A 23,979-nucleotide genomic window follows, 5' to 3' on the forward strand; every position below is an offset into this window, starting at 1 on the left:
CTATATATTTTAACATTAGATGATTATATCTATCCATCGCATCATCTATTTCCCATAAATCTTTTTATTATTCTGCAAGAAATAAGTTTTGCAGGAAAAAGCTAAAAGCAACTTCAAGTCTAAGGAATATTAAATATATAATATATTAAAAATCGAAAAAATAAGAATATAAATTAAAAATGATCAACACAACTTAAACACTCCTGCACCATTTGACATGATAGTGAAAATGACGTGTTGCACTGGGTCGTGTGAGTTTGTCCACGAGCACCGGAAGCTGTCATGCGTGTGTTCGTCGTGTGCAGAGCATTGTGGGTAAATCATGGGGGTGAGTTGTATAATACCTCGGCTGTGGGGATGGAGGCAGCCGCGCTCCTCGGGTCAAACCCCGCATGCAGAGTCGTCTCCTCCTCGCTGTGATGCAGCGGATCGTCGGCCTCGCTGCATCCCCGGAGATGAGCGTCCTGGCCGGGTGCAGGTCGGGGCTGTGCGCCTGGAGGACGGGCCCCAGCGGCCGCAGGCAGCCGGTCCTGCAGCGGCAGTGGGCGGGTGCGAGTGCGAGTCCTGTGCGTCCTTTCACCGGGGCTGCAGGCCGGGGGCTCTGCCGGCGGAGGGTCGTGTTCGTCGGTCAGAAACCCAGACTCTTCTGCTCCCAGCCCGGAGCCGACGGGCCGGCGGGGAGCTCCGGGCCCCGGCCCCCTATCTCCGTGGTGGGCATCCCGGACCCGATCACATGGATCCGGTGTAAGGTCGTGATGTACCTGGTCCACCTGTACTTCGAGCTGGACCTCCACTCGGCGGAGTTCGACCGAGGAGTGAAACAGGTGGATACTGACAAACCGTCACTCAAACACATACGGAGAGTTTTGTGTTGTTAAACTTCTATTATAACTTTATTCCTCAGTTTATACATCATTGGTTTAAAAGCTGCAAACACCCAAACAAAAAACTGTTACCACAAGTTTTATCTTAACTTTCAAAAGCTGAACATGAAACTTTCTGTACTAAAATGTATCTATAAACTTTGTAAAGTTGGTTACTTACATTATCCAAATGTTTCCAGTGGATTTCCGACCCACAGAAAACCGACATTTTCATCCCGGAAACTGGCGGCGTCGTTTGGGCACCTGTTCATGACGTCATATCCCTCCACGCATGCGCAAACCTCGTGTTTCTCACCCAGAATTGCGCCATTTTTTTTAAAAATAACTTTTTAGGCCTAAGGCTAAGTGATCGATAAGTGATCGTAAACATGAAATGTTCACCTAACGGCTCCAGAAAAACAAAAAACTTTAACGGGAAACTGCTTTATTCTGTTTTTTGTTTTTCCCAGATTTATTCACTGTCTGATTTATAGAGCGACGACTTCTACGGAACAATTAACTTGCGATAGAAACCTCCCGAACAATTAAGAGAAGCTGATATCAATGGTGGTTAAAAACAACAAACTCCGTCTTTTGTCATTATTTAGATTGAGAGACCCCTAGTGGCAGACAATTGCATATTGCGCATTTAATACAGAATTAATGTAAATGGGTGAAAAACAACTAGCATGTTTGAACTCTATATTAAATCTATCTTTATATACAGACAATGATCTCAATAGCAACTACATAGCAACTCTAAATCAAAAAATACCTTTTTACTGTAAATAATGTCTTATCTCGGAATAGACTTCGTAGTGAAACAGAGATAAAGACAAATAATAACATTTAACACAAGCAGCGCAGCCCACAACTGTGTTGACATCATTGACCATGAAGCATTTTAATAAACTCCCATCTTGTCCCTCGTCCATCCCAGGCTTTGGTCCACGTGTCCGACGTGATGTCCAGTGGCAGATACCATCAACTGAGGGGGATAGTGTCCAATGAGGTAACGGATCAGGCACATAACTGGATTTGTATCCAAAAGAAACATGAATATTTCCCTCTTCTTCCTGTACGTCATTAATATTACGCAGGATATTAATGGACCACTAGAGCTATGGACTCCTGTGTGTTGGGCCGTTTTGTTCACTTCCAAAAATAACACTTTGTTGTAAAAATAATCCAGTGTGATGAATTCTTTATTCTTCTAACGATCAAATATAAACTATTACTGCGTCAGCTTTAGTTTTTTTTTTGCTTTGACGGTGTGTTTTGTTCTTGCAGATGGTCGAACACATTGAGAAGAGTTGCAGGTCCCTCACTGAAGCTCAGAGACAGCAGCTCGCTGTCAACGTGGAGGATATTATATTTCTGATTCCTGAAGATGTGTCTGTTGTCTATGATCAATATGGTGAGTTTTGTTGTAACAGTCTTCATACACTGAAAAATGCTTTGAGCGAGAAGATGATTTGAGTTGAAATATGCATCATGTCGGCGTCGACCTTTCACAACCTGAGCAAACAAAGGTAAAGAGCTCCACCTCCAAGTTAAAGCAACACTATTTAACTTATTTACCTTTTTTTAAATAGCAGCTTCCAAATTAATCAGAGGATTCAGGGACTTAATACAAAGAAACTTGACCTTGAATGTCTTTGGTGAGTGGGTTCGATCTCCTGTGAGTCGCAGCTTCAATTGTCAGAATACAACACAATTAGTTTCCTCATCATCTACAGGTTAAGTGTCCTTTAGTGAGGGACATGCTCCTTAGCTGTAGATCAGCTCAACGCTTTGTCAACAGAGGAGTCCAGATATAAATTCCATCAATCAGTTATAAATGTGTGACTGTAAAAAGTTTCATCTTCCCACTGGAAACTTCATTCCTGCTCACTCTTGATTTCAACCCTCGTGTCACAGGTAGAAAGTTCTGCTTCGTCGTCATGAGGTTTTGGCTCCTGACGGCGCACGAAGGCCCCGACGACCCAGAGGCCACACACATCTTCAGAGTGGCCTCGAGTGAAGACGGCAGCCCACAGAAGAAAATAGCCACGGCTGTCTATGAGTAAGTTCTCAGCTTGTTGTCGTCAGCACATGCACTGGAAATTGCCACGTGTCCAAAAGTAGGGATTACCATCAAATCTCAGCTTTGACGCGTTTGGATCTTTTTCACGCGGCGTGTGCTGACGCAAACTTTTTGATCAGTGATTTGCTCAAAGTTCTTTTCCAAAGTCTTTTAACTTTATTCCTGCACAATTATTCACGCTGAACCGCGTAAAATTATATTTATTTACAGAAACGATTATGTATTTGCAAGTTTCCTGCAGACCTTCTAACATTGGTCCGGAGAGTAACAGCTGATGGCATGTCAAATGTTTTTCAAATATACAAGGGAGAGATAATCTTGGAGAAATGTGAATAGATAAGAGTGAATGTAACATTATAATTCTCACTGCTTAAAAATTTGAAATATTAATAGTAGCCATATGTTTGGGAGAAAAGTAAGAAAACAAAAAGCAGAGAGAGGGTGACACTCCTTTGATTGTCTTCACTTTAACACTGCACAGCTACATAGTGGAAATGGATAATTAATGGTCATTAACTAAGGTTTAAAAACATCACTGAGCTTCTTCCTTGATATGTATGTAACTCATTACTTTGCTGGTACCAAGTATAATGTCCCTACGTCTGAATAAAACCATCAGAGGAACAGAGATGTAATGGAATCTCATGTCTGAATAACAAAGCTCAGCAGCATCACATATTCCACGTCGGAAAAGGCCTAATGACACAATGCAGTTCTGATTATGTGTCACGTCTGACTCTAAAGAGCCGCTGACATCATTTGCTGCTGTGAGGAAAAGAGGAAATGATTTCTCTCCCAGTGCACGTCACGGTGAAAGCCTCTTTCCGCTTCCTGTCGGTAATCCGGTTTGTTGTTGGACCGCATTGTCGGTTCTATTCTACCTAATGCCCACCTATCTAGTTGGCCAGATTCTCCTGCCTATTGTTTCAGGTCTTAGAGTCGCCTCTGAGAAAGCCTATTAAACTTCAAATGTTATCCCAGAGGCTAGAAAGAAAGAGTTTGGCAGAATAAGGAAGGTATTTTCAGAATCCTCTCATCATTACTTTCAAGGTGAGACTAGAGGCAAAACTTTTGAATGTTTGAATGTCAGTCTGCATTTATCACTTTGAATAAACTTTTACTTATAATGCAAGATTCTTTTGACATTTCAAGAGAAAGCAAACTATCTTAGCTCCTGTTAATCATGTCTTCCTCTTTCCCCTCTAGATTCCATCGAGAGCTAACGAGGGGGGCGTCTCCCGACTGGACGGTCACAACAGTTTGGCACTGGCACTGGACACTGGCGAAATAATTCAACTCAACTCTTGTGAGGACATTTCTCACTCGTCATGGACGCACCAGCAGCAGACTTAACTTATGTATGTGTGAAAGAAGACGGACAAAGCGAGCAGCAGACTAAAGAGCCACAGCGCTGAAGCAGTGGAGACACCTGAAGACTTCACATACACCAACCTGTCCTCCTACTTGAAGTTCATCCTGTGATCTCCCTCGATGCCTTTTTAAAGACTTTCCTCTACTGATTTTACGCAGGTGAAATATCCTTGTTTTTAGCTGAGCTACATGGATACAATGATAAAGTCATTGGAGGACGACTTAAACTCTTATTTTCCTGAAAGTCTCTGAATGTGTTGCCAAGAAAATAAAATTTTAAAAAACATGCCCTGGCTCTTCCTGTAGCTTTCAAGCTAAATCTTTTTCTTCTTTCACAAATGGCGTTGGCTTATGACCCAGTTTTTCATCAGGTGACGCACAGAAGTCCTCCTCATTCCAACTATTAAACATTGCCCCCTCTCCTCATCTACACTATACCAACAAATATGTCACTCAGAACCACAAAATCTGAACTGTTGTCCTGTGTGGACCGGTTTAGGAGCTGTGGCACAAATGAAAGTTTTTTTTTCACGTAAATAACCTAATTAATGGTGAAATAAACAGGAAATGGATTAGGATGAGAAAGAAAATGTACAGTGTCCTCAGGTTCCCCAAGTTTGCAACAGTTCACTCAAGTTGTTTCTGACCTCGGCGCCAACAGGCTGAAATAAAAGCCGACCGCTTTAGCCTTAAAGACAACGACCCCGTCTTCCACAAGCGTCTTCTCCACATGAAACGTATAAGGGACCAGATATATTAGTATTCTGCGACTTGTGATAAGAAGCGAAGTGAAACAAGATAATCCATTTTCCATAGCAGGCAGGAGGGGGCGTAAGTTGCGGTGCACGGTTGTCTGCGACTGAATGTTTAAGCAAGTACTTTAATGGGTCGTCAAGAAATCCCAACACGAGTCTTATACCAAGTGGAAATAGTTGTATAGCATCGCTGCGAGCGAGAATGACAAATTCTCCCAGAAAAATCCTCCACCTGTTCCACTAACTCAGACGCCGGCTGCGTGCGAGGCCGCCGTCGCTGCCAGAACCGTGTCACTTGTCAAAGGCATCACGTCTGACACGCCGGTGAATGCCGCGTGTCATCCAATTCTGTTAAAGCTCGCTGCAATATTATTAATGTTGACACGATATCTGACAAACAGAGAGGATTCTGTCATTAGCGGCCGCTAATTCATGCATAATGAAACACGCCGGGGATTATTCTAATGTTCCTGCATAGTAATGTGTGGTCTGCGGAAGTTTGCGTGGGGGTTTCTTGGTTCCAGTCGAGCATCTTGCAGAGTCATAATGAGATTAGACGAGTGCGGTTAGCTTAGCACATGTCAATATGCTCATGGATACGGTGGGAGCACATTAAACAATTTGCCACGCCTGTGCATCACTCAGTTTAATGGAAATTAACACAAAAACAAGTGGTGAATGTACAAATGCTAATGTTGTTTTATTAGTTATTTTGCTGTTTTGTAATGTTCTGACACGTGGATCGGTCGAGGCCGCGTGCCAACATGTTTCATTAATCTGGTTAGCGAAACAGATTACCAGCAATTCCTCGTATCTTCTTTAGTCTGCACGCATCTCAGCTCCAAGGACGCATAAATTAATTGTATCATCTCTGTCAGACTAATTTAAAGGTTGATTAATAGAATTACAAGATAAATATGCTTTAAAAAAAAAATCAAACCTAATACTCAGAACAAATGATGAAGGTGCAGAGAACCGCAACGGTCTCACAGGCTGTTATTATCAAGTCCAACGCAATCAATTAAAGATTTAACACTGTTTCACAAGAGCTTAGGCGTAACGACAAAAGATTTCTCAACACAAAGAAGCTGAAGTGTTGACACAACAAATAAGCTCATGGAACTGTATCTTTCATTTCAATGGCGAAATTAATTTTCACATAAACAAGACATGGGGCGTGGAAGGAAAAAACTTATTTTGTTCACTGACATGTTTATCTCTTGAGAATTAGCTTGGTCCCATCAGCTAACATGGAGGAGGTGGGGTTTGTCACCAACCACCAGGGGACAATCAAGAGGCTTTGGTTTCACTTTAATGTCACTGTAAATATTCATTAAACTAAATTATGAGCATAAAACAGAAAACACTAATTGAATACATGACAACGCTGAGTTTTTGTTTTGTATCGACAGAGTAAACCTGATCCACACACCAGACAGACGACGAGAACACTTCACCTCAAAGTTTTAAAGGTGCAGCTCACTTCTCCACCGTATCACATACAAACCAACTTGATGGTGTAAGATATAACGCAACATATTGAAAAATGCATAACAGGTGCAGTGTCTTTTCACATAACCTTCTTTTTTTTTAATGGGTGCTCTGCCAGAAACTGCTGCGTGGCTTCCAGCAGAATTCGTAAAATAAAAAGGAAAAGGCAGCGCTCCAAAAAAAAAACATAATCCAAGAAATAGGTCGAGAGGAAGCTCAGATAAAGGCTCATATGACAAGACACATTAGTCTGATGGTAGCCATTAAAAATGTTTCATTTTTTAAAAAGAAGTTCTACTCAGTGCTGCTTTCCTCTGTTTGTCGTTCCAGTGGATTCAGAACCAGAATCATGATAAAGTATCAAACCATCAATTTTCTACTGGACGCAGGTGTGATAAAAATAAAATAAAATTGTTCCAGTGCACAAAACACAGTTCTTAGTGTTTATTTGATTCAGCTGATTCTGCCGGATCAAAGCAACCCCACAGGAAGAAAAGTTTCAAATGTAAAGTTTAGTTTCTCTGGATTTCATTAATGAGTTGATTAATGTAAGAGTGGATCACTCTCAAGAAATCAAAGCTCAAGCTGAGTACTATTCATTTTGATATCAAGCGGGTGATGCACGTGTTCATATAAACGCATCAATGTGTCCCATTGTTAAAGATTAAGCAATTTACATGTCGTTCTGGCTCTTTAATTACTTCTTGCAATGAAGTTACTGATATTTTACTAAGATTTTAACATTTTTTTGTGCTGTGAAACAAATATTCTGCTTTTGCTGTACACCTTATGGTTCAGTTATTTTTATTTGATTTGATTTGCCTATGACCACTGAAAGAAAGAAAAGTCAGTGTTTCTTTATCATGTTAAAAAAAAAACTTAGCATCAAAGTTTTACAACAAAGGAGAGAAAATCTATTTAGAGTTAAATATCGACCGCGGTGGGGAAGCATTGTACTTGTAAAAAAACAATCCTCAGAATCACATGGCTTGTATTTCCTTGAGGACGTTGCTGAAAACCTGGACACAAACCTCCCCGTCCGGCTGCCTCATGGACGCCAGGGTCCAGGCCTCCTCGAAGGTTTCCTCCGAGATCTCCACGCCCACATTCCTGAAGATCTCTGCGATCTGTGAACAAGAAGATTAAACTGTCAGTGAGAAAACCCCACTTCACTCAAAGAGGTATCACTCTGACATTTATGCCTTTTACTGTATTTCATTTGGATCCAAGTGGACTGAAGCCATGCCGCAGCACCAGTAGTGTTTTAATGGTCAATGTGGAAAAAGACCTGAACAAATATGAAACAGGCTGGTGATGGAAAACGTTTTCCTAGACAACTAAATATTAATTCACTATTTATCTTGATCTGCTTTAGATAAAAGTGTAGTTGTTTGTAATCAACTCAAAGATTCGACTAATGACTAAAGACAAGGACACAGCTGCAAACTCTCCAGACTTCTTTTTATCTAAATTGCTGTTAAAGTAAAAACAGACTGTGAAAGATCTGGAAACAGACTTTTTTTTCTCAGGCAGATATTTTGATTTGTTGAACATTGGAAGTTATTAATAAGATAAAGGGAAGTTGCGTTGATCTCGGATGACAGATCCAAGGCGCTGCCTCACTGTCTGACTTACTGAGACGCCTACGTTAAGCAGATTCTTCATTATTGTTGTTAGTAACATCTGTGCTTTCCCGCTATGACTGGAGGAAAATAGTCTGTCGTGAAAAAAGCATATTACACCAACATCTGTCTCCTTCAACACCCATTCATTCTTCAAAAAGGTCAAACTGGTCTAATAATGATTCAACCCTAATCATATACAGATCAGAGACAGCCACGGACATTAAAAGTATAGACCGTGTCGTTGTGACCTCCCTGTAGACACTCAGTTTGTATTTTGTTATTTAAGTACACAACACCAGATGCCTACCTCCTCCTTGGTGCGAGGACAGAAGAAGTGTTCCTTGTAAACACCTTGGAGGGCGGGAACCGACGGATTCAGGAGATCTGCCACCGAGGGTTTGTCACCATAGTTGATGGTGTCGGTGACTCTGGTGACGCGCGGAGCTGGAAGGTCGGCGCGCACAGACGGGATCCCATATGTGCGACTGTCTACGTTAGAGAGACCAGATGATAAGGAAGGATTTTTATTAGATGGGGATGAAGGAAATGTAAATAGGTTCATTTAGCGCTCGTAAATATTACGTAACTGTTGCACATCAGTCAAAAAAAAGAAAACAGATGTCTGTAACTATGTTTTAATTTACACAATTACGCCTCGGAAAACAGCATGAAAGTATCAGGCAGTGATACTAATGAAGTATAACTGCCATGATTGTGTCTCTATGATGATAAATGTATATACGAGCGGCTTGATTTCATATTACTCTGCACGTTCTGACTGTTTTCACCCATAAATCCTACTTAATGGGTTTCAATTTTTAAGAAAAATGTCCAACTGTGAAACATTTGATCTATTATTTTATCTATATCGCCAAAGAAGATGGATTTTGCTGACGTACTTGATGTGAGAGGACGGTCCCTGTCCGCCCCGATGAAGGAAGCGGAGGTGAGGAAGTGGTCGGGGGCCTCTCGGAGTCGCCTCAGGGTCCTAACGGTCGTCTTTGAGCTGCCTGGCGCTACAGGCTCCATGTCTTCAGGATCAATCAAGGCCTGAGCGGCAGGAAGCTGTTCTGGTTGGGACAAAGACATCTTGTCTATGTCGGCTGGAGCTGTGCTGGTCTCAGGTGCTGCAAGAGACAAGAGACACAAAATCACATCCCTGAACATGAGCCTACAGGTTCAGACTCTGCTTCACCCGGATGTACAATACCAAATTAATGAATTTTGTAAAAAAGCTCAATAAACAAAACATTAAACTGACCATTCGTCATGATGTATCGGTCCCGAGCGTTGATTGGCATCCTGTCCTTCCAGTTGAGGAAGTTAGCGAACTCCAGGAAGTTTATGTGTCTCTCCTTGTCTGTGTCACAGTAATCAATCAGGTCATCCACGACCGACTCACCAACATCCAGATGGAACTGACGGCAAACTGCCAGTAGGTCGTCTCTGTTGATCATCCCCTTTCCGTTCTGGGGATTCACGTAAAGAGATTCACATGAGAAGGTTTGTTTTAAGTATGAGACGAGGAGGTTTATGGAACTATTGTCACATCACCAGCTTCATCTCAAAGCTTGCAACTGGACTTTCTCACTGCAGATCACTTTGTCAGACTCTTCAAACAAGGGTGTGACCAATACCATCAATAATGGCTGCAAGGGTCAAAATGCAAAGCAGGATTTGGATTAACGATAGAAGTTACACCTGTGCCTTTTGTGCTGAGACAAGCAAAATGTTCCCTGAGAGACAGAGCTATGGTGAAATAGTTGTTTTTTGGTAAAGTCTCACCCTGCCAGTCGTACCTTGTCATAATGTCTGAACGCCTGTAGCAGGGAGGGAAAGTTCTGGAAGTTGACCCTCTTGAGATGGATTCGCACTGCGCTGACCAGGCTGTGCTGCTGGTCTGGAACCCTCACGTACTGCCCTGGCTCCGCGGAGTGGATAACTTCTCCAGCACCTGTGCGAGAAGCAGGCAGGAAGCCGTTTGATGTCTTGAACCAGAATAAACGTCAGAAAAAATCCTGCATATTCAAATATGGAATCCACAAATTAATTGAAACTCTACCGAATTCATCCAGCGGCTTTGGCAGACCAAAGATGTGATCTGGGGAAAAATTCAAGGGATTTCTTCTCCTGAAACAATAAGTTTTATTAGAGGATTAAGAAGTAAAACAGTGGTGAGTGAATTACAGTATAAAGTTATATACTTACATCTTGTTAGCGTTGTCAGATTTTTGCTGCATCCTGTCCTTGTCCCCAGATCTTGTCCAAACAGTCTTTGGATTGTAAAACCTATGGCATGGTAATAATCGTGCAAGGTGAGGTATTAATTTATTTGTTTATTTCAAAATTACATACTGTATAGATACATAATATAATGAGACTCAACAACAAAACACTATTGCTCTATTTTCGCACTCACTTGCGCGACTCCCCGAACCAGCAGAGAGTTTTGCCAGTAGTACGTCCGTCGTTAAAATGAGGCGTGGCCTTCCCGAACCTGCTGTCTTTACCGTCCTGAGTCCAGTCGTACTTCCTGTCAATCTGCTCGCCTGGAGTAGTGGAGGGGAATTATTTCATGGTGGTGACCAAGCAGACGCCACATTTTCAAAAACAATCAATTAAACTCGACAAACAGAAAGTTGGTATCGGCTTTTGTGAATCATATGATCTCTCTTACCGGGAAAATAGGCATTGTGGGTGCGGACATAATTTTCATGCCCCGCCTGAGCGTCCTTCTTCAGCTGCTCAGCTGTTTTTTTAGGGTTAATAATATCCCACATATCATGATCTGGACAACAAGGAATGAGAGAAAGAGAAGAACAATTTGTTTCTTACCAAACTTTAATCTATTTTAAAAATTGGTATCAGCGATCGCCTTACTTGATGTTACACATACCCCAAACTGTTTTATCCCCGAAGGGAGTTTTGTCATTACACACGGTGGGAAGTCCAATCTGCTGATCACCTGAGCCCAGAGTATCTGCTTCACTGAGCTCTTGCAGCTTATTTTGGAACACAGTCTTCGGGGGAGGATTTATCAAGCTTCTGACCTGGTGGAATCACGTAAAAATTACAACTTTGTAAACATATTTTGGTTGCGTGGCATCGAAAAATGTTCATGGCAAGTACATGGTAAAAACAAAAATTGACTACACTACTGTCATAGTATTTCTCTTCTTTTCTTAAATTGATCTTTGCGCTATACAAACATATTTTGAATCAGGCATTGAGTAATTAATCAGCTCTCTAAAATCAGGATGTTTAGAGAGCTTTGTAAAATGAAGTGTGTGTGTGTGTGTGTGTGTGTGTGTGTGTGTGTGTGTGTGTGTGTGTGTGTGTGTGTGTGTGTGTGTGTGTGTGTGTGTGTGTGTGTGTTACTGACAGTAGGACATGGGATGTTCCTCATGCCATGAACGAGCGTGCTGGCAACATCTGGATCATCTGCCTTGCCCGGGTGCACTCTGACAGCTCCCGGTTCTGGTGGCATGCGAAATTTCCGTACCTCCGGGGGGGTGGAGGGCTGAAAATGTAGAAAGTACACTCACCTTCAAAATTTACAAAAGAACCTGTCGGATTCAAATCATATTCATAACATTTACTCTTTGTTTATTATTCTATAATTATAATATTACTTAATACTATAATTAAAAATAAAATGTGACGTATAATGGGTATTATACTATTTTGTTTTGTGTATATTATTGTGTATTCATTTTATTAATTATCCTTATGGAAGGTCCCATTGAAATAAAATATCTCCTCTGTCAATATATAAATAAAAGCAATGACAAATAACACAAATCATACTAAAACAGAGCAGATTAAAAAACAAAAGACAGACATACAGGAAGTTCAATTAAATTATATACAATTCTGGGGTATTATAATTGAGTATTTCCACTTTCTATTATTTTATTCTTGTACTACATTTCAGACGGAATATAATATCATATAACCCATGCAGCTGCGTTTATTTGATATAGCTTGAAGTATTTTGCATATTCAAATTATTAATAAAAAAGATATGTGATTCAAATATATATTTGGTTATGGATTAAGTTACACAGTAGTAGATACATTTACCAGCTGCACCATCAGTGATGCCTACACATGAATGCATCAACAATTATAACCCACATTTTGTATGAGGAGTACATTTCCTTCAATGGAGGACTTCTACTTGTAACTGAGTATTTCTACACTGTAGCACAGGTACTTGTACTTGTGTGATTACCCCCCACTGTACAAACCCTTGTCACTTCTTGTAAGCACATCTCAGCTGTGTCTCCTCCTGGCGTCAGTTTTCCAGCCTGTTGTTAAAAGAAAAACACAGAAAACACAAAAGTTTACTCAGATTAAAACACAGGTGCAGTATGCTAATGCCACGTTAGCTAGCTAGCATGGTGTTAACCCCTTTGATACACAACATGGGATCAACAATGACCTGCATTAATTTCCTGTTATATCATGCATGAGTGTGTCTTTGCTATATTTTTGAAATAAATGTATTTTATCATTTAACATCTCAGTATTCATTAAATATATTGTTATTACCAGAAATCATTATTTTTACTTTATAAAAATGTTTTTAAAACCCTTGCCATTCATTTCACACAGCTGCTTTTGCACATCTGATGCATGTAAGTCTTATTTTAAAATTACTAGTGAGAAAGAGAAATATGTACAATACTAACGAGCTGTTCGCTGGCTAGCTTCTTTTCTGCCTAGCTAACCATAGCTAGATCAACAAAATAAAACTCGGAATATAACAGTATATATTTAATAGACTGATTGATATGCATTTGAAAATATGCTTTTGATTTTTCTTTATCCAGATTGTTCCAGACTTACGGTTGGTAAGTTGCTTATGGTTGACATGTTCATAAAGATGCTGGATGAAGAACAGGATGAGGAAGATGAGGAAGATGAGGAGACAAATTCTTGGTCTTGATTCTGAGTCTGAAATGTCTGATGCTGAAAACTTAAACTTTGTTGTGTGTCTGAATCCAGCTCTGCTACATGAAGAAGGATCCTTTGATGACAAGGAAGACCCTCCTGTCTCCTATGTCCTCAAAGGAGCCTTCTCCTGAATAAAAAATGAAGAATAAGCTATAAAAGAATATATATAACGGAACATTTCGCCATTATGAAATATCACCGGAAATGAACACAGGTAGTTGTTGTCCCGTGTTGTGCGTTAGAAGAAGTTTTCATTGCGTGCGTATCAAAGGTTTAAAGTTCACTTACCGTCGGTGTGCGTGTTTCCACGTGTTCCTCTGGGTCGCTCATGATCCTGTTGAATTCACGTGGAGCAGCAACAAACACAAACGTCTCTAGTTTGTCGTTTTTAACGTCAAAGTTTCCACGTTGAACTAAATTCAGGCTCGAAGACGCGGAGCTCTGTTTCTGCTCCGTTGCCAGGCAACAGCAGTTCACGTTACAATACAGTAACATACTGTAAAAAAGACAAAAACTTTTCAACTGATGATGAAAAGTATTTAAGGTAATGTTTCTCAGTGAGGTCATCACATTCATATTATTCACAAATATCAACAGTAATATTTTTATTTTTTTTATTTTTCATAAGGTAGAAACCGTTTTATTTTACATGTCTTTTCAGCCTGTTTATTGTTCTGGATATAAAATATCATAAGATTAGATAAGATAAGATAAAATACAATAAGAAAAGATTACATCAAATAAGATAAAATAAGATACAATAAGATAAAATATAATAAGATGTGATCAAATAAGATACATTACAATACGAAAAGAAAACATACGTTATTATATAATAAAATACAATAAGATGCGATAAGATGCGTTAAGAAAAGATAAAATAAGATAAGATATGATAAGAAAAGAACAGAAACATGATGTTGAATGTTTATATTGAATATTGCACATGATGTTGAATATTACACATAGAAGAAAACATTCATATTACACATAGAAGAAAACAATAATACTACACAGAAGAAAACAGTAATACTACACAGAAGAAAACAGTAATATTACACATAGAAGAAAACAATAATACTACACATAGAAGAAAACAGTAATACTACACAGAAGAAAACAGTAATACTACACAGAAGAAAACAGTAATACTACACATAGAAGAAAACAGTAATACTACACATAGAAGAAAACAGTGATACTACACATAGAAGAAAACAGTGATAATACACATAGAAGAAAACAGTAATACTACACATACAAGAAAACAGTACTACTACACATAGAAGAAAACAGTAATACTGTAGTATTAGAAAACAGTAATACTACACATAGAAGAAAACAGTAATATTATGTAAGATCATCCCCCAGGCCATAAGACTTTTAAACTCCTCCAAACCAGCACCTCAGCATATTTGCACTATTGCACATAATTGCACCATTGTTTTTCTTTTTTTTTCTTTAGGTGTATATATATATATTTAGATATATATATTTATTTTCTATTTTAAACTTTTGATATTGTATTTTATATTATTTTATTCAATATTTTTTTGCTTGTAAATATTCGGAGCATTGCAATAAGAGAGCCTGTGACCCAAGCATTTCATTGCCAGCGACTGCTTAATGTAATTGTTGTGCATTTGACATTAAACTCTTGAATCTTGAAAGCAGTCATATTATTATTGTATATTATTATTATTATGTGTAGAAAACAGTAATACTACACATAGAAGAAAACAGTGATACTACACATAGAAGAAAACAGTGATACTACACATAGAAGAAAACAGTGATACTACACATAGAAGAAACAGTAATACTACACATAGAAGAAAACAGTATTATTATATAAGAAACACTAATACTACACAAAAACAGTACACAAGAAGAAAACAGTATTATTATATAAGAAAGCAGTAATATTACACATAGAAGAAAACAGTAATATTACACATAGAAGAAAACAGTATTATTAATAAGAAAGCAGTAATATTACACATAGAAGAAAACAGTAATACTACACATAGAAGAAAACAGTATTATTATATAAGAAAGCAGTAATATTACACATAGAAGAAAACAGTAATATTACACATAGAAGAAAACAGTATTATTATATAAGAAAGCAGTAATATTACACATAGAAGAAAACAGTAATACTACACATAGAAGAAAACAGTATTATTATATAAGAAAGCAGTAATATTACACATAGAAGAAAACAGTAATACTACACATAGAAGAAAACAGTGATAATACACATAGAAGAAAACAGTATTATTATATAAGAAAGCAGTAATATTATGTGAGAAAGCAGTAATATTATTGTATATTATTGTATATTGTTGTTCTGTGTAGCTGCTCAGAATGTCACCCAGCAGTGGATTGAGCGAACACATGATTGGCTCCTCTCCCTGGTACGTAGCACATTGTCAGTTCCAGTCACACGATCTGTCATCATCCTTCGTACGATGCTAGAAGGGAAGTTGAGAGAAGTGGGACATCGGGGATCCTCCTGAGATCTTAGGCTACAGCCGCCGTCCGGACCCGCTGTGAACCCCGCCGCCTCCGACCCGCAGCCTCCCGGAGAAAACACTCCACACCCAGCCGCTTCCTCCCGTCCGTACAGGTGAGCTCGGCTAATGTCCGGCGTTAGCTCACCTAAGCTAAGCTAAGCTAAGCTAGCTAGGTGGCTAACGGCTATCCCGAGGGCTCCTCCCGATGCGGCTGCGGCTACACAGCGTTAGCTTGGCGAGCTAACCGCTAGCTAGCCGTACGCTTGAAGGGCCCCAGCTGTTTAGCCACACAGTAGCTTAGCCGCGTTGTGTTGTTGAAATCCGCCACCACGTTAGCATCTATTAGAGCATTAACGTGGAATATAAACACACAATCCACGGACCCGCGTTAGCCCCCCACCCCCATCAGCTTGACCGGGGGTAGGTCAGTGGTTTTCACGTCATGTTAGCTAATGTTAGCTAGCTGTCATTAGCTGTACACACCCAAAAAAAAAAAACCCTGCATCCTCTTGTGTGTGTTCTTCAAAGCTCACACGCGTGTCACCTCCACGTGTTGTGGGTAAACACCTCGTCCCGGATACGTAAACACAGTGAAGCTAACGTGACACTTGTTAGCTTGAGCTGTTTAATACAGGCAGATATTTGGGTTTTTAATGCGGGGGGGGGCTAGCTCTATGCTAACGCTAACAGTCGTTACTGTGCTAATTCCGAGCCCAGTCAGCAACAACACAACAGGTTATTTGTGGTGAGCGGTGTCGTAACGCGATGTGGACAAACTGTTGACAGTCATTTATTGGGCTGAAGACTCTGTGGACACTTTGTTGTTGTTGGACCTGAGAAACGAGACAAGAGACAAGAGACGAGCTGTTGTTGACTGGTTCGTGTTTTGTTATTCACCTTCTGTCATCAACACCCCTGCACAGAAAACTCCTCTGAATCCACCTGGAGTCACTCATCTTATATATCCCAGCATCACGTCACTTGAATCACAGACAACACAGACGTGGCCCAGGACAGACACTGACACCTTCATCAGAGGCTCAGCTTTTTCAGAAGTTGGAAGTAAAAGTTAGAAACCTCGTCAGCTCTCGGGAAGCAGAAGTTCAGAGACGCCACGATACTGTAAACTGTCTCGCTCTCTGTGTGTCTGTCTAACTATGGTTTTTTTGTCGTAACCTGTTTTCACATATTTCCTCTGGTTAGTTATTATGGCAAACAAACCACTATTGTTTGGAGGAGAATGAAAGTGTAGCCGTGTAACGTGAAACTCTGTAATGACGTGGTGGCTACGGTTATTCTCCCTCCATCGTCACTGTCACCATAATTTTGGTGATGTAGTGGAAAAAACATCTTCCATAACATAACGTTGAAATTCCTGAAATCTGTAAGTTTTTGTTTCCAACAGACACATTTTCTGGAAACATTTGCTCCAGTAGTAAAATAGTTGTGTTATTATTATTAGTTGTTTTTTCATATATCTTAACTGTGATGTAAAGAAATATAAAGTGTATTGTAATATATATTAAAATCTGGGTTATAGGAAGAATGGTTTTATGTCAATATATCAATCATAAGAAAGAACATCTACAACATTGACTAGTTGGTAAATATCAGTAAATATTATTTCTTTTTGGGATGACTCCTATCATGAGCCATATATATTAAAATAATTTTATTTTGTAGATAATGAGCTGCAAACCTGGACACAATATTTGTCTATACAGTAATAAATGTACCCATAAAAACTGTATTAACTGTATAAATAGGGTTTGCTTGCACAGTTTTTCAGTTTTCTGTGCTGTGGTCACGGTGTTCCCCTTCAGCCACAGAGAAAATATGTCATATCTTAAATCTTCTTATCTTATTGATCAGAAGATATGTGTTTTCCATTTGCTGTGTTACCACAAGTTACAGATAAATAATTTAAGAAAAACATCCCCGTAGCTCATGAACTGCTTTGATTCATAGTTAGAAATGTAAAAACACATGTTCAATTTTCTAGTGAACCTGCACATTTCAAACGTTTTTGACTCATTTGTATGTTTCTGACATCACACTGACACTTTGCTTTCTCTTCTTTGTCCTGTTCAGGTATTTTCTGGGGTTTTTCCCATCAGGTCAGTGCCCAGAGGAAGTGAGTGGACGGTGTGACATGGCAAGTAGAGGTGGAGCCACACGACCCAATGGGCCAAACACAGGCAACAAGATTTGTCAGTTCAAACTTGTGCTATTAGGAGAGTCAGCGGTGGGAAAGTCGAGTCTCGTACTTCGGTTTGTCAAGGGACAGTTTCATGAATTCCAAGAGAGCACAATCGGAGGTACGTATCTTCAGACCTGAAAAATATTACACACAAGGATTAATACTATTGACTTGGTTTTATTTGCATTCATGTCATGTGAGAATGAATCACGCCATTTATCATGATGTCACTAATAAATAGAAGTCACAAGAGTCATATTTGTGTCGTCTGATTGTAGGAAATGTTACTAAGAGCAGAGGAAATTGGTCAGAAATTAGTTTAACACACCAAAAAGATCATGGTGGCAAACAGATGTGGAATCAATAGAGAAGAAGGAGGAATGAGGAGAGACACCTTTTAAGTTTACAAGTGAAGCTGGTGAAGTTTGAGTGTGAACAAAGCCGACAGAAACAGAACAGTAGGAATTATCGGCATCTAGTCCCTGGTTCCTCACGTAAACTGGTCCAGTGAGGTTAAACTGGTCCGGAACCATCTGTATAATCTCGATTGAAAACACCTGTACAGTTAATGTTATAGTTCTGGTTATCTCTAATACGTATTAATGTGCATATTCAAGCACAATGAAGAACCAATTAAACAAAACATAGAAGGAGAATCTGGGTCAATGGATGGATCCCAAGACCTGCAGGATGAATCCGGTTGGAAACGTCAAATTGTAAACAAGATGATCATTTATATTTACATTTTAATTAGAATAATGTTAAATTCCCTAATTCAAGTTCTATATATATATATCTGTTTTCTTTTTGTTATTAATGATAAAGTTTATGGTTAAACTGTAAAATATCAAGCCTCAATTTCGTATCTTTGTCGTAAGGGTTTGTAAAGAAACACACACACACACACACACACACACACACACACACACACACATATATAAAGATATATAGATCTATACAATGGCCAGTATATTCGGTAAATCGGTATCATAATTTTACTTCTCGCTAGTATCGTAAAATCAGTTGCGCTCTATTGTTGAGTGAGATTGAATTGACTGTTTCCTCAAAGGATAAAAGACGGATCAAGACAGAGAAACTTCCCTGAGAAACCCCAAAAAGTAATTGCTGCCTCATGCCGGATGCATTTCCAGATTTGTTTGTTCTGTATAAAACCTGTTTGCCATTACTAGGACCCCGTTTTCCAAATGTGTAAATGTGGAGCAGATAATCCCCAGTGGGTCTCCAGCTTTGGTCTTAAATTATTTCCTCCCAGAAACACATTCAGTGCCGCTCACTTGCAACAGGCCCATTTGTCATTGGCTCCTCTGCTTTGTGCCCCCGCAGCTGCCTTCCTGACTCAGACAGTATGTTTGGACGACACAACAGTCAAGTTTGAAATCTGGGACACAGCTGGTCAGGAGCGCTACCACAGTCTGGCCCCCATGTACTACAGAGGGGCCCAGGCAGCCATCGTGGTCTATGACATAACAAATGAGGTGAGTCAGGTGCCCGGTTCTGTCATGCGAGTGTTTTGTTATCAGAGCCGCTTTCCACTAGACGTAGTGGAAACAATAACCTTGTCCACGATGAGGAGATTGTGGGGTTTTCCATCTTACTCTTTTATTTTGTCTAGCCTAAATAAGAAGCTTGTTTTTGTATATTTACAAATTAAGAGGTTAGACATCACTCACAACACAGTGTCCTGGAGACAATGTACAGTAGATGTCACTCACCCCCCTTAGTTTCCAAAGAGGTTTCACACTAAATGACTCTGTGCTGATAGATCTGTGTTTACAAAGAGGTCATGTTGGACTTTTTCCTTTTCATTGTCTTAAAAACAAAAGAGGCAGCTGCCATGAAGCCAACAGTTGATTTAGATTCATTCTATTTCCTCATTGTACCTGAAAGATCGGCCCTGATTCAAAATGCAGTCAATCCCAACAGACTCTTTTACTCTGATCTTCCTAAAGTTAGCTCTTCATGTTCACTTGTTAGAACCAAAGCTCATTGTGTGTCATTCTCCCTCTCACCTAGAAACACACTGAATACAACATACGCTCTGGTTCTTTAGGCTCCACTCAGGTTGTGTTGGACATGTCCATGCACAGACATGTCCACAGGTCTGTGCGTGGACAGACATGACAAAACACGGCCTGACCTGAAACAATTAGACAACTAGACAAGTAGAATTCAGACTTTCTGACTTGGGTCCTGAGTAGAGATGTGACGATACCTAACATTTAGTAGTCGATACCGATACCACGGCACAAAACAAAGACAAAACAATAAACCCCATTTACTTCAACACACTCCTTTTATAAACAACAGTGGCTACTTGGCCTTCATGTCATAAATAGAAAGATAAGACTTAAGACGTGTAGGAAAGTTATAAGATTTCAGTTATCAGGTACAACTCTATGACTGTAAGAAAACAGCAGAACACGCAATATACACACACACACACACACACCTATATACTCGAGTGCACGGCTGCAAGCAGTAGCTCACTACAGCAGCAGTGACGGACCATTAACACATGTATTAAAAATGTTATCAGTGTTTCCTCTGGTATGTTTTTTTAGCAGCGGGGGGGCGGGGCAGCCCCCTGACAAGTTCCTTCTAACACTTCCTCTTAACTTTCACATTAGAGAACAGTGTTTGTATTTTATTATTCAAGACAAGGTCCTCAGACATCAAAGAACAAGCATGTTGCTCACTTTTCTGACATTAATGTCATAACTTCTGTTTGGTTTTATAGCACAACCTCCGATACTGTAACTAATTCAACCTTTTCTGTATCTGGGGACATTTTCCTTTGTTTCATATTTAATCAAATGAGTCTCCTCTTGTCCTTACAGTTTAATCACATGAACCCCCCCCCCCTCTCTCTCTACCTCTCCCTGCTTTGTTTTCCAGGAGTCATTTGTACGGGCAAAGAACTGGGTTAAAGAGCTTCAGAGACAAGCCAGTCCAAATATTGTAATAGCCCTGGCTGGGAACAAGGCTGATCTCGCAAACAAGAGAGCACTGGACTTCCAGGTTTGTCTTCTTCAGGTTATTTTTTTCTAATGAACTCAGGATGTGAACAATAGCTCTCAGTAGAGCACATCCTTCCACCAACGCCCGGCCAGTCCCCTTATGAAACCACGAAACCACATTTAAAACAGCTAGATCCAAATATTACAAATTACTCACACGTTATCACAGATAAACCGGTTGTGAGTGTCTATTTTCATCCATAGCAACTGAAGAGTATTCAGTGATATGACCTAATGGTTGTCTCGTGTTGGTTTCTCCGTCACAGGATGCACAGTCGTACGCAGACGACAACAGTTTGCTTTTCATGGAGACGTCAGCAAAGACCTCTATGAACGTGAACGAGATTTTCATGGCCATCGGTAAGTGTCTCTGATGGAAGTACTTGACGAGAGCTTGAATATTATGTGAAGTGGAGTTTTAATTGTGATCCTTCGAAGCAGAGCTTGTCAGTCGCTACGAGTTTCCGACTAGTGACAAGAGCCCTGACGAACTCGGCTGTGAACAGTCGGGGTTTTAGTCTCTTATGTGAAAATGTGTTTAGGTCGAACATAAGAGAAATACTGAACTTTATGTGGGTAGTTCAGAGCTACTTTTTGATTTTTGAAGACAACAATTCCCAGATATCCTTCTGTCTTAAAGTTGATGTTAACGCTCCCATCACTAGAGTATGTGCATGTGATGTTCCATTCTCTTTTCTTCCGCTATCTGACATGGTTTGAAACTTCATTTCAATGTCAGTCTCACATTCGTGTAATTTATTTAGTCAAAAGTAGATTAGACTTTGAGGTACATTTAAAAACAAGGCAGGGTCACGTACCTTCGTGTCTTATCACTCCTGCTCATCGAGTCTCTGTCACTTTCACATTGCAGCAAAGAAGCTTCCCAAGAACGAGCCCCAAGCCACCGGCGCCAGCAGCGGGCGGAGCCGGGGGGTGGACCTGACAGAGACGGCTCAGCCCACCAGCCGTCCCTGCTGCAATAACTAACCCAGCTCTTCCTGCTTATCCTCCTCCCCCCCACACACACACACATTCACACACACCACACCCACCCCCTCCACTCTGCTCCCTCTGGACATCGACCTGACCCTCAGCCTCACTCCCCTGGATTAGCTAAAAGACTCTGTATAGCTGCATTTCTAATACCCTTTTTTTTTTTGTTGGTGTTCTTTTATTTTTTTCTTTGTTTTTTGTTTTTTAAAAACTTTTTTTAAGAAGTGTATATCAGTATAATGGATGCATGTATCACTACAACGCCTAAAAAAAATACACACATTTTTGTTTCTTATTAAGTTGGACGATTAACCCCGTTTAAGACGAGCGTGAGTGAGTGAGTGAGGGACCTGTGAGCGTGGGATCGTGTGTGTGATGAGAAGGTGCAGCCTCATTCGTCACTGCACAGGCTCGACTGGATGCGAAGTGTGATGCCTGTAATACTCTTAGCGAGCGGGTTTAGTTTTTTACAATCACAATAAAACCATATTGTTTATTTTGAGAGGTGGCGGGAAAAGGACTGTCATGCAAACGCAAGAACCCCTCCCTCCTCACGTGTCACCCGGGACGACGTCCAGGCTCCAAATGGAAAAAGTGGGAAACAAGTTTAGCGCTCCCAAAAAGTTGGAAATGCACAAAAATGTACTTTGAGAAAAACGTAGAAAAGCAGCCTGGATGTGTCAGACTTCCCCGTTTTGCCGCGACAAGTCAAATAGTTCCCTGAAAACAAATTTCTCCATCCGTAGAGCGGTGCGTTCTTGTCACTTTGCCACACATCACACTTCACCGCAGTCTCCGTGGTGTGAAAAAAAAACACGGGAGTTCAGACGTGTGAGAAATCGGGAGCCGGCACCTCCAGGCCAAACTGAAGAACTGCTCTGACAAGATGTTTAAATTCAGCTTTGCTATTCAATGGAAGCTTTCACGCTGCAGCGTCTTGGAGTCCGTCATCGCAGAGAAGCCCGTGTCAGCTCCGACACCGATCTGGCTTCACATAAAAAAAAATTTAAAAAAAGAAAATCAACAGGAAACTGTTGAGCATCCTGCGTAGTGAGTCATCCTGCAGAGACTCAAACACACGACACCATGTCAAACTCCTGTTAATCCACCTGGTTTCTGTTTAATCTGAATTAAGAGAGCGGCTGGGCGGGGGGGGTTAAAGTTCGGAACAGCACACGAACAGAAAATTGGGACGATCCATTGTCACTTCTACTCTAATGTTGTTACAGGGTGCAATGTTGTCTTCTTCCTCCTTTAGAACAGCTTGCAGAGCTCACCAGGACATTTATCTAGAGATTCCGAACAATTGTACAGTTCAATATCAGTCTGCTTTGGGGTTTTTATTATTTTCTTTTCTTTCATTTCATTTTTTATTCTCGACCTTGTCACAAAACTGGTCACATGTTAAGCAGTGGTGGTCTTTTTAGGTATGTGTAGTGTTATTAACAAAATCCCTCTGTGGTGTCTTGTTACTTTTCTCAGAAATGGTCCATGGTCATGTTTGAAAGGAACTTTTATTGCATTGCACAGTGTTGATCCTGTTTTAATTAATGATGACTGCCCTTCGATTTTATATGACAGACTGTATTGGACTTGCTAACCTACGACTATAAACAGGTAGCGTAATTAACCTGACCGGTGGTCTCTCTTACAGCTCAATGAATTTTAATAATGTACAACAGCATTACTAGTGATGGGCTGATCAGTTTTGAGTGTCTGAATTCAACTTAATAAATTCCATAAAGAGATCCACTGTGTGCTCTTTATTTTAGCTTTGAAATAGATTCACACATGATTCTGGTTTGTAACTTTCTGGGACACTTTCTTTTTGCTGTTTCCTATTTCTAAGAGATAAATAATATGTGTAAAAAGTATGACAGTGGCCACAAATGAATGGGAAACACTGGTTTATTGCACCAGTGTAAAGAATGGTATTTTAATTCAATGCAGCAGAACCTTCCTTTAATATTAACATTGTTTTTACTGTCCCCTCATCTGCTCAACACCCACATCTTTAAAACCCTGCACCCCCTGGTTGAACCTTCCTCCTCAGGGTCTGTGTTCAGTGGCACAGACCCT

The 23,979-nt window shown here is 40.2% G+C and overlaps 3 protein-coding genes across 3 annotated transcripts; 2 read left to right on the forward strand and 1 right to left on the reverse strand.

Moving 5' to 3' along the window:
- Positions 1 to 310: 310 nt before the first annotated feature.
- Positions 311 to 4,597, forward strand: si:dkey-82o10.4 (uncharacterized protein LOC797793 homolog). The gene is made up of 5 exons (XM_035162506.2): positions 311 to 824; positions 1,804 to 1,875; positions 2,154 to 2,280; positions 2,784 to 2,928; positions 4,156 to 4,597. The coding sequence occupies exons 1-5, from the start codon at positions 393 to 395 to the stop codon at positions 4,238 to 4,240; spliced, it is 861 nt and encodes a 286-aa protein (XP_035018397.1). The 5' UTR covers positions 311 to 392; the 3' UTR covers positions 4,241 to 4,597.
- Positions 4,598 to 5,750: 1,153 nt separating this feature from the next.
- efhb (EF-hand domain family, member B) lies at positions 5,751 to 13,599 on the reverse strand. The gene is made up of 13 exons (XM_035164048.2): positions 13,439 to 13,599; positions 12,442 to 12,501; positions 11,574 to 11,711; positions 11,088 to 11,241; positions 10,869 to 10,979; positions 10,611 to 10,740; positions 10,400 to 10,480; positions 10,254 to 10,321; positions 9,991 to 10,145; positions 9,453 to 9,660; positions 9,091 to 9,318; positions 8,499 to 8,680; positions 5,751 to 7,693 (listed from the first exon to the last, which is right to left on the reverse strand). The coding sequence occupies exons 1-13, from the start codon at positions 13,478 to 13,480 to the stop codon at positions 7,547 to 7,549; spliced, it is 1,704 nt and encodes a 567-aa protein (XP_035019939.2). The 5' UTR covers positions 13,481 to 13,599; the 3' UTR covers positions 5,751 to 7,546.
- Positions 13,600 to 15,570: 1,971 nt separating this feature from the next.
- On the forward strand, positions 15,571 to 23,648 carry rab5ab (RAB5A, member RAS oncogene family, b). Its single transcript, XM_035163881.2, has 6 exons — positions 15,571 to 15,782; positions 17,761 to 17,987; positions 19,214 to 19,365; positions 20,786 to 20,908; positions 21,174 to 21,267; positions 21,779 to 23,648. The coding sequence occupies exons 2-6, from the start codon at positions 17,822 to 17,824 to the stop codon at positions 21,892 to 21,894; spliced, it is 651 nt and encodes a 216-aa protein (XP_035019772.1). The 5' UTR covers positions 15,571 to 15,782; positions 17,761 to 17,821; the 3' UTR covers positions 21,895 to 23,648.
- The last annotated feature ends 331 nt before the right edge of the window (positions 23,649 to 23,979 follow it).

The sequence above is a fragment of the Hippoglossus stenolepis genome, chromosome 8, assembly GCF_022539355.2.
Source record: "Hippoglossus stenolepis isolate QCI-W04-F060 chromosome 8, HSTE1.2, whole genome shotgun sequence".
In the NCBI taxonomy this organism is placed as follows: domain Eukaryota; kingdom Metazoa; phylum Chordata; class Actinopteri; order Pleuronectiformes; family Pleuronectidae; genus Hippoglossus; species Hippoglossus stenolepis.

Excerpts from the sequence above, each read along its gene's own strand:
- si:dkey-82o10.4 (XM_035162506.2), top strand. The coding sequence starts at position 393 with ATGCAGAGTCGTCTCCTCCTCGCTGTGATGCAGCGGATCGTCGGCCTC. Across the intron at positions 2,281-2,783 it reads TGTTGTCTATGATCAATATG|GTAGAAAGTTCTGCTTCGTC; the intron begins GTGAGTTTTGTT and ends CTCGTGTCACAG. Across the intron at positions 2,929-4,155 it reads ATAGCCACGGCTGTCTATGA|ATTCCATCGAGAGCTAACGA; the intron begins GTAAGTTCTCAG and ends TTTCCCCTCTAG.
- rab5ab (XM_035163881.2), top strand. The coding sequence starts at position 17,822 with ATGGCAAGTAGAGGTGGAGCCACACGACCCAATGGGCCAAACACAGGC. Across the intron at positions 17,988-19,213 it reads CCAAGAGAGCACAATCGGAG|CTGCCTTCCTGACTCAGACA; the intron begins GTACGTATCTTC and ends GTGCCCCCGCAG. Across the intron at positions 21,268-21,778 it reads CGAGATTTTCATGGCCATCG|CAAAGAAGCTTCCCAAGAAC; the intron begins GTAAGTGTCTCT and ends TTCACATTGCAG.
- efhb (XM_035164048.2), bottom strand. The coding sequence starts at position 13,480 with ATGAGCGACCCAGAGGAACACGTGGAAACACGCACACCGACG. Across the intron at positions 11,712-12,441 it reads GCTTACAAGAAGTGACAAGG|CCCTCCACCCCCCCGGAGGT; the intron begins GTTTGTACAGTG and ends CTACATTTTCAG. Across the intron at positions 7,694-8,498 it reads GTCCTCGCACCAAGGAGGAG|ATCGCAGAGATCTTCAGGAA; the intron begins GTAGGCATCTGG and ends TCTTGTTCACAG.